Below are 11,807 nucleotides of genomic sequence, written 5' to 3'. Positions count from 1 at the left end.
TTTAATCCTCCTCATTAGCATAAGGGGCGTGGCCACGCCCTCACAATCCCCGCCCCCAGCCGAAGGGGGGGGGCGATCCTCTTTAGGGGAGGGGGCGTGGTCAGGACTCGGGGGGCGTGGCCTGGGCGGGGGCGTGGCCCCCGAGGCCATAAAGGGCGGCGCGGCGGCGGCCGCGGGGAGTCGCGGGTTCGAGTCCCGGCGGCGGCGGCGGCGGCGGGGCGGGGGGGGGACACCGGAGCGGCACCGGGGCGGGGGGGGACACCGGAGCGGCACCGGGGCGGGGGGGGGACACCGGGGGCCCAGCATGGCGCGGGACAAGGAGAAGCGCAGCTGCGGGCAGGTGGTGGCCGAGTGGCGAGCGTTCCTCTGGGACCCCCGCACCCGCCAGTTCCTGGGCAGGACCGGCTCCAGTTGGGGTGAGTTCGGGGGTTTTTTACATTTTTTAATTTTTTTTTTAATTTTTTTTTTTTTTTTTGGTGGGGGGGCGGTGATGGGGTGACCGCCCCCACTCCACCCCCCCACACACACCTTTTTTTTTTTTTTTTTTTGGGGTGTCCCCCGTGATGATTGGGTGGGGGGCGACCCCTCCTCCTCCTCCTCCCCCCTCAACAGGTCCTCGTTAACGTGGGGGGGGGGTTTGGGGTGTCCTGGGACCCCCCCCACCCCAAAAATGGGTGGGGGGTGCGTGAATACCCCCCCTGAAATAGGGGGGAGGAGGGAGGGGGCGCACTGACCCCCCCAATTATGGGGGGGCCCCAAAGACCCTCCCCCAATTGTGCATTAAATGAGGGGGGGGCTGCTCAGAGCCTCCCCCGGCATGTGTCCAGACCCCCCCCAAACACCCCCCAGGGGGCCCCCCAAAACTGGGTGAGAATTGGGGACCCCCCCCCCTTTCTTGGGGTGGGGGGGCTCGTCTTGAGGAGGGGGGAGGGGCGAAATCAACCCAAGACCCCCCCCAAAAAAACGAGTGAAATGGGGGGGGGGGCTGCTTAAAGCCCCCCCCTCTTTTTTAGGGTTTGACCCCCCAAAAAATCCCCACCTCCCCCTCCCCAGGAGGCGGCGGTGGGGGAGGGGAATTTGGGGGTTCAAAAGGACAAATTGGGGGGGGGGCGGGGGTGGCTTTGTGCCCCCCCCCTTCCCGCCCCCCCCCCCATCTGTCGCGCTGTGGCGACAAAAGTAGGTCACGGTCGGGGGTGGGGGATGGGAACGGCGGGGACCCCCCCCAAAGAGGGGGGGCTGGAGCCCACGGACCCCCCCCATGGCCGGGGACCCCCCCAAAATTGGGGTGGGGGGGACGGGGACCCCCAAACCCCCCCCGGCCCCCCCCCGGCAGGGACAGATGGCTCAGAGGGGATTTAAACGTCTGGGGGGGGATTTAGGGGGGCTCGGGGGGATTTTTGGGGGGGTCCGCGAGCCTGGGGGGGGTCCGGGGGTGGTTCGGGGGGGGCTCCGAGTGGAGTTTTGGGGGTTTTGGGGGGATTTCGGAGGGTTTTGGGGTGATTTAGGGGGGAATTCGGGGGCTCCGAGTGGAGATTTGGGGGTTTGGGGGCGTTTTTTGGGGGATTCGGGGCAATTTTGGGGGGTTCGGGGCGGTTTTGGGGGGGATTTGACATTTTTGGGGTGAATTCATTAAATTTGAAGTGTCCGGGGCAGTATTTTGGGGTTTTTTTAAATGGGATTGGGGCGGTTTCGGGGTGTTCGGGCGATTTTGGGGGGGATTTGATGTTTATGGCGTGAATTCGTTAAAATTTGAGGGGTTTGGGGCATTTTTGGGGGTGTTTGAGGCAATTTTGGGGGATATTTGACGTTTATGGGGTGAATTAATTAAGATTTGGGGTGTTCGGGACAGTTTTTTGGGGTTTTTAACGGGATTGGGGCAATTTTGGGGACATTTGACATTTATGGGTGGAATTAATGGGAATTTTGGGGGTTCAGAGCAGTTTTTGGGGGTATTTGGGGCAGTTTTGGGGAGCATTTGATGTTTATGGGGTGAATTAATTAAGATTTTAGGTGTTTGTGGCAGTTTTTTGGGGTTTTTCAATGGGATTGGGGCAATTTTGGGGGTATTTGACATTTATGGGGTTAATGAATTAAGATTTGAAGAGTTCAGGGCAGGTTTTGGGTTTTTTTATAGGATTGGGGCAGTTTTGGGGGTATTTGGGGCAATTTTAGGGGTTGTTTGATGTTAATGGGGTAAATCCATGATAATTTGGGGGTTCAGAGCAGTTTTGGGGTTTTTTTTTATGGAATTTGGGCAGTTTTGGGGGTATGTGGGGCAATTTTTGGGGTATTTAACATCTATGGGCTAAATCCATGAGAATTTGGGGGTTCCAAGCAGTTTTTTTTGGGGGGGGTTTATGGGATTTGGGCAGTTTTTGGGGTATTTAACTTCTGTGGGGCAAATCACTGAGAATTTTGGGGTTCAGAACCGTTTTTTGGGGACATTTGGGGTATTCAGGGCAGCTTTTGGGGCGTATTTGGCACCAACGGGGAAAATTTTTGGGGTTTTTCAAAGATTTGGGGCAACATCTGAAGAGTTAAGGGACGTTTCGAGGCATTTTTGGGGCAGTTTTGGGGCAGTTTTGGGGTTCCAGGGCAGCTTTTGGGGGGTTTTGATGCCCTTTGATCACTTTGGGGTGGATATTTGGGATTTTTGGGGCACTTTTTGGGGTTTTGGGGCTGTTTTGGGGGGCACATTTGAGGTGCCCAGGGGTATTTAAGGGATTTTGGGGCAATTTTGGGGGTATTTGGGGCGTTCGGGGCAATTTTGGGGGATTTTTGAGGTCGTTGGGGCGGGTTTGGGGGTTATTTAGGGGATTTTGGGGATATTTGGGGTGTCCGGGGCAGGATTTTGGGGACATTTTTCGGGGATTTGATGCCATTGGGGAAATTTTTGGGGTCCAACCCCCAAATTCGCCCTCTCAGAGCTGATCCTGCTCCTCCAAAGTGATTTATTTTGGGATTTATCCCAATTTTAGGGATTTTTCACCCATTTTGGGTGGAATTTTGGGGCTATTTCACCCATTTTGGGTGGAATTTTGGGGGTTTCTGATTTAACAGAGGTTTTTCCTTACAGGGGGGTTCATTTTTGGGGTTCCTGACCCCCAAAATTCCTCCCAGGGCTGATCCTGCTCTTCTAAATTGTTTTATATTGCGATTTATCCCAAATTTTAGGGATTTTTTTATCCTTTTATGGCGGAATTTTGGGGTTCTCACTCATTAGTTGGGATTTTTGGGGCTTTTCCCCCATTTCAGTTGGGATTTTGGGGGTTTCTGACCCCAGGTGGTTTCCTTTGGGGTCCTGACCCTTTTTTACCCATTTTATTGTGAATTTCTCCCCCATTTTGGTCGGGATTTTTGTTTTTTTCCGCTAATTTTTGTGGGATTTTTGGGGTTTCTGCCCCCAGGAGGGTTTTTGGAATCCTGACCTTTTTCACCCATTTTATTGTGAAATTTTGGGGTTTTTCTCCATTTTAATTGGGATTTTTGGTGTTTTCCCCCATTTCTCTTGGGATTTTTGGGTTTTTCACCCATTTTTTGTGGGATTTTAGGGATTTTTGATATTAGGGGGGTTTTTCCCCACGGGGGGTTCATTTTTGGGGTCCCTGACCCCCCAAATTTCCCCTCCAGGGCTGATCCTGCTGTTCTACCTGGTGTTCCACTGTGGAATTCACACCAAATTTGGGGTTTTTCCCCATTTCGGTTGGGATTTTGGGGTTTCTGCCCCCAGGGGGGTTTTTCCCCACGGGGGGTTCATTTTTGGGGTCCCTGACCCCCCAAATTTCCCCGCCAGGGCTGATCCTGCTGTTCTACCTGGTGTTTTACGGGTTCCTGGCCGGGCTCTTCGCCCTCACCATGTGGGTGATGCTGCAGAGCGTCGACCCCCACGTGCCCAAGTACCAGGACCGGCTGCTGACCCCCGGTGAGACCCCCGGGGCCGGGTTTGGGGTCTGGGGGGGTTTGGGGTCTGGGGGGGGGTTTGGGGTCTGGGGTCCTGGATTTGGGGTCTGGGTCCTGGGTTTGGGGTCTGGGGGGGTTTGGGGTCCTGGATTTGGGGTCTGGATTTGGGGTCCTGGATTGAGGGACCAGGACCGGCTGCTGACCCCCGGTGAGACCCCCGGGGCTGGGTTTGGGGTCTGGGGTCCTGGGTGTGGGGTCTGGGGGGGTTTGGGGTCCTGGATTTGGGGTCTGGGTCCTGGATTTGGGGTCTGGGGTGGTTTGGGGTCTGGGGGGGTTTGGGGTCTGGGGTCCTGGGTTTGGGGTCTGGGTCCTGGGTTTGGGGTCTGGGGGGGGATTTGGGGTCTGGGGGGCTTTGGGGTCCTGGATTTGGGGTCTGGTGGGGATTTGGGGTCTGGGTTTGGGGTCTGGGGCGGGATTTGGGGTCTTGGATGGGGGTCCTGGATTGAGGGAACGGGACCGGCGCTGACCCCCGGTGAGACCCCCGGGCAGGGGGGGATTTGGGGTCTGGGGTCCTGGATTTGGGGTCCGGGTTTGGGGTCTGGGTTGGGGGTCCGGGTTTGGGGTGGGGGCAGGGAAAGCTTTGGGGGGGATTTGGGACCCCCGTGTGTCTCCCCTCCCCCTCCCCCCCCCCGTGTCCTCCTGTGACCCCCGGTGACCTTTGTGTCACCTTGTGTGACCTCCCCGTGGCACCTCCCCCAGTGTCCCCAAATGTCCCCAACCCCCAATGTCCCAAATGTCCTCAATGTCCCCAACCCCCATTGTCCCCAACTTCCCCTTGATGTCCCCTCAATGTCCCCAATGTCCCCAACCCCCAAATTTCCCTGCTGTCCCCTCACTGTCCCCAATGTCCCCAATGCCCCCTCCCTGTCCCAAATCCCCCCAAATGTCCCCTCCCTGTCCCCAATGTCCCCAACCCCCAAATGTCCCCACTGCCCCCAACATCCCTGATGTCCCCAATGTCCCCAGTGTCCCCAATGTCCCCTCCCTGTCCCTGATGTCCCCTCACTGTCCCCAATGTCCCCTCACTGTCCCCCATGTCCCCGCTGTCCCCGATGTCCCCAATGTCCCCATTGTCCCCTCACTGTCCCCAATGTCCCCTCACTGTCCCCCATGTCCCCGCTGTCCCCGATGTCCCCAATGTCCCCGATGTCCCCTCACTGTCCCCGATGTCCCCGATGTCCCCTCACTGTCCCCATTGTCCCCTCACTGTCCCCAATGTCCCCTCACTGTCCCCACTGTCCCCTCACTGTCCCCGCTGTCCCCGCTGTCCCCGCTGTGCCAGGGCTGATGATCCGTCCCTGCACCGAGGGTCTCGACGTCACCTTCAACGTCAGCCAGAGCCAGACCTGGGAGCAGCACGTGAGAGCCCTGCACCAGTTCCTGGAGCGTGAGTGAACTGGGCAAACTGGGACGGACTGGGGCTGGGGGACTGGGAGGAACTGGGGGGGAACTGGGAGGAACTGGGAGGGACTGGGAGGGAACTGTGGGGGAACAAACCCAAACTGGGATGACCCAGCCCATACTGGAATGCCCATAACCCATACTGGGATGACCCCACCCATACTGGGATGACCATAGCTCATACTGGGATGACCCAACCCATACTGGAATGCCCATAACCCATACTGGAATGCCCATAACCCATACTGGAATGCCCATAACCCATACTGGGATGACCCTAACCCAAACTGGTATGACCCAACCCATACTGGAATGCCCATAACCCATACTGGAATGCCCATAACCCATACTGGGATGACCCCACCCATACTGGGATGACCATAACCCAAACTGGAATGCCCATAACCCATACTGGAATGCCCATAACCCATACTGGGATGACCATAACCCATACTGGGATGACCATAACCCATACTGGGATGACCCAACCCATACTGGGATGACCCTAACCCAAACTGGAATGCCCATAACCCATACTGGAATGCCCATAACCCATACTGGGATGCCCATAACCCATACTGGGATGACCCCACCCATACTGGGATGACCATAACCCAAACTGGAATGCCCATAACCCATACTGGGATGACCCCACCCAAACTGGGATGACCCTAACCCAAACTGGAATGCCCATAACCCAAACTGGAATGCCCATAACCCATACTGGGATGACCATAACCCATACTGGGATGACCCAACCCATACTGGGATGACCCTAACCCAAACTGGAATGCCCATAACCCATACTGGAATGCCCATAACCCAAACTGGGATGACCCTAACCCAAACTGGAATGCCCATAACCCATACTGGGATGACCCCACCCATACTGGGATGACCCCACCCATACTGGGATGACCCCACCCATACTGGGATGACCCCACCCATACTGGGCTGCCCCTAACCGGTACTGGGACCCCCCCAGCGTACAACGACAGCGTGCAGGCCGCCCGCAACGCCGCCTGCCCGGCCGGGCGCTACAACGAGCAGCCGGACGACGCCGTGCCCAACTACCCGAAGCGCGCCTGCCGCTTCGAGCGCTCGCGCCTGGGGCCCTGCGCCGGCCTCGGCCCCCACGGCGACTTCGGCTACGGCAGCGGCCGGCCCTGCCTGCTGGTCAAGGTCAACCGGGTGAGCCCCGCCGGGACCGGGTTATACTGGGTTATACTGGGAGTACTGGGTTATACTGGGAGTACTGGGTTATACTGGGTTATACTGGGTTATACTGGGTTATACTGGGTTATACTGGGAGAGCAGGCTATGGCAGCAGCCGGCCCTGCCTGCTGGTCAAGATCAACCGGGTGAGCCCCGCCAGGACCGGGTTATACTGGGAGAACTGGGTTATACTGGGAGAACTGGGTTATACTGGGAGTACTGGTACTGGGAGTGCTGGGAGGGACTGGGTTATACTGGGAGTACTGGGTTATACTGGGTTATACTGGGTTATACTGGGAGAACTGGGTTATACTGGGAGTACTGGTACTGGGAGTGCTGGGAGGGACTGGGTTATACTGGGAGTACTGGGTTATACTGGGTTATACTGGGTTATACTGGGAGTACTGGGTTATACTGGGAGTACTGGGTTATACTGGGTTATACTGGGTTATACTGGGAGAGCAGGCTATGGCAGCAGCCGGCCCTGCCTGCTGGTCAAGGTCAACCGGGTGAGCCCCGCCGGGACCGGGTTATACTGGGTTATACTGGGTTATACTGGGAGAGCAGGCTATGGCAGCAGCCGGCCCTGCCTGCTGGTCAAGGTCAACCGGGTGAGCCCCGCCGGGACCGGGTTATACTGGGAGAACTGGGTTATACTGGGAGGGACCGGGTTATACTGGGAGTACTGGGTTATACTGGGTTATACTGGGAGGGTTATACTGGGAGTACTGGGAGAGCAGTTGTGGGCATTGTTTTGTTGCGGTTAATGGGACTGGGAGGGACTGGGAGGGACCAGGAGCAGCTGGGATGATCTACTGGTCCTTACTGGTCCTTACTGGTTTATACTGGTTCATACTGGGCCATACAGGTCCGTAATGATCCCCAGAGGCTCATATTGGTCTATATCACTTTATACTGGTCCATACTGGTCCCTACTGGTCTATACTGGTCTGTACTGGTCTATACTGGTCCGTACTGGTCTATACTGGTCTGTACTGGTCCATACTGCTCCGTACTGGTTTTTAGTGGTCTGTACTGGTCCTGCAGGTCATCAACTTCTTCCCGGGGAAGAACAAGAGCATCAACATCGTCTGCGCCGCCAAGGTGACGTCACTGTCCCCTCCATGTCCCCAACCCCCCCCGGTGTCCCCCAGTGTCACCTGGATTGTCCCAAGTGTCCCCAAGTGTCGCCTTCAGGGTCTCTCTCGTGTCACCTCCGATGTCCCCAAATGTCCCTTCAATGTCCCCAAGTGTCCCCCCCTCAGTTCCCCTCAATGTCCCCAAAGTGTCCCCAAAATTGCCCCCAAAATGTCCCCAAATGTCCCCCAATGTCCCAAATGTCCCCAAATGTCCCCAAATGTCCCCAAATGTCCCCAAATGTCTCCATTGTCCCCATTGTCCCCAAGGTCTCCCTGATGTCCCCAATGTCCCCTCACTGTCCTCAGTGTCCCCAAATGTCCTAAACTGTCCCAAAATGTCCCAAATCCCCTCAATGTTCCCAAATGTCCCCATTGTCCCCAAATGTCCCCAACGTCCTCAATGTCCCCAATGTCCCCAATGTCCCCAAAATGTCCCCAGTGTCCCCATTGTCCCCTCACTGTCTCTTGTCTCTGCCCAGCGGCCCCGGACCAAGGGTGACCTGGTAAGGGGGGAGGTCCCAAAATCTGCTGGATTCACCCCAGAATCCCTCTAGGAACCCCAAAATCCACTGAATTCACCCCAGAATTCCTCTAGGAATCCCAAAATCTGCTTAGGTCACCCCAAAATCCTTCTAGGAATCCCAAAATCTGCTTAGGTCACCCCAAAATCCTTCTAGGAATCCCAAAATCTGCTTAAGTCACCCCAAAATCCCTTTAGAACTCTAAAAATTTGGGAGTTTCACCCCAAAATCCCTCTAGGAACCCCAAAATCTGCTTAGTTCAGCCCAAAATTCCTCTAGGAATCCCAAAATCTGCTGAATTCACCCCAAAATCCCTCTGGGAGTCCCAAAATCAGCTGAATTTGTGGGTTGTTTTATTTTGGTTGTTTTTTTTTGGGGTTTTTTTTGTTTTTTTTTTTTTTTTTTTTGTTTTTTTTTTGGTGTGGTTTTTTTTTTCCCAACCCCAAAATTTGCTGCTTTCACCCTAAATCCTTCCAGGTGTCCCCAGAGCTTCCGGGTCCCCAAATGTCCCCAATGTCCCCAAATGTCCTCAATGTCCTCCCAATGACCCCTGGCTATCCCCAATGTCCCCAAATTTCCCCAACACCCCCAAATGTCCCCAATGTCTCTGATGTCCCCATTGTCCCCACAATGTCCCCAATGTCCCCTCATTGTCCCCAAATGTCCCCAATGTCCCCTGATGTCCCCCCAAATGTCCCCCTGTTGTCCCCCAGTGTCCCAAATCCCTGATGTCCGCATTGTCCCCTTGGGGTGTCCCCAAAAATGTCCCAAATGTCCCCTCATTGTCCCCAATGTCCCCCTGGCTGTCCCCATATCCCCCAATGTCCCCAAATGTCCCCAACACATGTCCCCAATGTCTCTGATGTCCCCATTGTCCCTACAATGTCCCCAGTGTCCCCTCATTGTCCCCAATGTCCCTGATGTCCCCAAATGTCCCCAAATGTCCTCAATGTCCCCAAATGTCACCTGATGTGCCCGATGACCCTTCATTGTCCCCAGTGTCCCCAAATGCCCGGAATGTCCCCAATGTCCCCTTACTGTCCCCAACCCCTCAGTGTCCCTGATGTCCCCAAATGTCCCCAAATGTCCGGAATGTCCCCCAACCCCCCATTGTCCCCAGTGTCCCCCAATGTCCCCCAATGTCCCCCAATGTCCCCCAATGTCCCCATGTCCCTGTCACCGTCTCTCTCTCACTGCCCGCGGGGCCCAGGGACACTCGGCCACCACCGTAAGGGCACTGGGACAAACTGTGACAAACTGGGACAGACTGGGATGAACTGGGACAGACTGGGATGGACTGGGACAGACTGGGATGAACTGGGATGGACTGGGACAGACTGGGGCAAACGGGGATGAACTGGGGAGATTTTGGGGGGGATTAAGAGGGGAAGGGGTCCTTGGGGGGAATTTGTGGGGGTCCTGGGAGTATTTGGGGGGGTCCAGGGTTTATTTTGGGGTCACTTTGGGGGTCCCAGGAGGGTTGGGGGGAGGGGATTTAAGGGGGGGGTCTTGGTTTTTTTTTTTTTTTTGGGGGGGGGGATCCTCGGGGTATTTAGGAGGTTCCTGGGAATATTTTGGGGTTCCTGGGGTTATTTTGGGGTCACTCTGGGGATCCCAGGTGGGTTTTGGAGTCGGGGGGATCAGGGAGATTTTTTGGGATCATTTTTGGGATCATTTTTTGGGATCATTTCTGGGCTCCGGGGGCTCCTTTCGGAGCCATTTTCGGGGTCTGGGGGGGGATATCGGAGCGGGGGATTTTCGGGGTGGGATTTTTGGGGGTGTCCTCCCCCTCCCCCCTTTGAGGGGACATTTGGGGACCCCCCCGTGTCCCCCCCAGCACGAGGAGGACGCGGCCCTGCTGGGGCCCCTGCAGCTCTTCCCCCCCAACGGCACCATCGACCTCATGTACTTCCCCTACTACGGCAAGAGAGTCCACGTGAGCCAAAACCCCAAAAACCCGAAACCCCAAAATCCGGGACCCCCTCGGGGTGGGGGAGACCCCAAAACCCGGGATCCCCTCGGGGGGGTGGGGGAGACCCCAAAACCCTGCTGGGAGGGGGTTCGTGGGCTCCCGGGGTTCCCTAAAACGGTTTTGGGGGGGATTTTGGGGAGGTTTGGGGTCTCCCCAAGAGGTTTTGGGGGGATTTTGGGGAGATTTGGGGTCTCCCAAAAGGGTTTTAGGGGGGTTTTGGGGAAGTTTGGGATCTCCTCAAGGATGTGGGTATCCCCTGGACACCTGAATTCCTGGGATTTGGGATTTTGGGATCACCTGTCCCCCATGATTTGGGATTTTGGGGATGCCCTGCACACCTCTTCCCAAGATTTGGGGTTTTGGGGATCACCTGTACACCTGTCCCTGAGATTTGGGATTTTGGGTATTCCCTGGACACCTGAATTCCAGGGATTTGGGATTTTGGGATCAGCTCTCTCTGAGATTTGGGATTTTGGGATGGATTACCCGTGCACCTCTCCCTGGGAGCAGGGATTTTGGGGATGCCCTGTATACCTCTCGCTGGGATTTGGGATTTGGGATTTTGGGGATCCCCTGTACATCTCTCTCCGGGATCTGGGATTTCGGGATCACTGCTCCCTGAGATTTGGGATTTTGGGATGGATCCCCTGTGCACCTCTCCCCGGGATTTGGGATTTTGGGGATGCCCTGTACACTTGTGTCCAAGATTTGGGATTTTGGGGATCTCCTGTACACCTTTCCCGAGGATTTGGGATTTTGGGGATGCCCTGTGCACTTCTTCCCGAGATTTGGGATTTTGGGGATGCCCTGTGCACCTCTTCCCGAGATTTGGTATTTTCGGCTCCTCCCACCCCCCAAAACCGAGCCCATTTGCCCCCTGCCAGCCCCCCCAAACAAACCCCCAAACCCCCCAAACCGCCGGGATTCCCCCGCAGGTGAACTACACGCAGCCGGTGGTGGCCGTGCAGTTCTCCAACGCCACGGCCAACGTGGACCACCACGTGGAATGCCGCCTCAACGCCGCCGGGCTCCGCACCGACGACGAGCGCGACAAATTCGCCGGCCGCGTCGCCTTCCGCCTGCGCATCAACCGCGAGTGACCCGCCCCGGAGCCCCCCGTAGCCCCCCGGCTCCTGCCCCGCCGCCGGCCCCCGCTCGGCTCTAATGCCCCGCCCCGCCCCCGTCGGGATGCTCCTAATCCCAGGATAATAAATGTACATAGATATTTTTTATATGATAAATCTATTAAACGGCGCAGTAGGGCCCTGGCTCGTCCCCTCCCGCCTCCCTCGTGTCCCAGATGCTGGTGGTTTGTGGCCGGAATTTGCGGTGGCGGCGGTTCGGGGGGTGGTTTCGGGGAGTTTTGGGGGTTTCTGGGGGGTTGGGAGGTCGATTGATGATATTGGGGGAGGGCAAGATGGCCGCCTGCCAAGATGGCTGCCGGGATGCCTGCCAAGATGGCCGCCGTGGGTGAGGGGATAAGGACCAAGATGGCCGCTGTGCATGAGGGGATAAAGACCAAGATGGCCGCTGTGGGTGAGTGGATAAAGACCAAGATGGCCGTCATGGGTGTTGGGATAAGGACCAAGATGGCCGCCT

At 56.5% G+C, this 11,807-nt stretch overlaps 1 protein-coding gene across 1 annotated transcript; it reads left to right on the top strand.

The window, feature by feature from the left end:
• Positions 1-262: 262 nt before the first annotated feature.
• On the top strand, positions 263-11,507 carry ATP1B2 (ATPase Na+/K+ transporting subunit beta 2). The gene is made up of 7 exons (XM_085564032.1): positions 263-416; positions 3,794-3,922; positions 5,243-5,347; positions 6,347-6,552; positions 7,624-7,680; positions 10,074-10,172; positions 11,144-11,507. The coding sequence occupies exons 1-7, from the start codon at positions 305-307 to the stop codon at positions 11,306-11,308; spliced, it is 873 nt and encodes a 290-aa protein (XP_085420158.1). The 5' UTR covers positions 263-304; the 3' UTR covers positions 11,309-11,507.
• Positions 11,508-11,807: the final 300 nt, after the last annotated feature.

The sequence above is a fragment of the Lonchura striata genome, chromosome 32 (genome assembly GCF_050655825.1).
Source record: "Lonchura striata isolate lonStrDom1 chromosome 32, ASM5065582v1, whole genome shotgun sequence".
NCBI lineage: Eukaryota > Metazoa > Chordata > Aves > Passeriformes > Estrildidae > Lonchura > Lonchura striata.
This window is presented reverse-complemented; position numbering and strand designations above follow the sequence as displayed.

Bases quoted from the DNA above. Each gene is read 5' to 3' on its own strand.
- ATP1B2 (XM_085564032.1), top strand. From the start codon at position 305: ATGGCGCGGGACAAGGAGAAGCGCAGCTGCGGGCAGGTGGTGGCCGAG. The intron at 417-3,793 runs GTGAGTTCGGGG...TTTCCCCGCCAG, and splicing joins CAGGACCGGCTCCAGTTGGG to GGCTGATCCTGCTGTTCTAC. The intron at 10,173-11,143 runs GTGAGCCAAAAC...ATTCCCCCGCAG, and splicing joins ACTACGGCAAGAGAGTCCAC to GTGAACTACACGCAGCCGGT.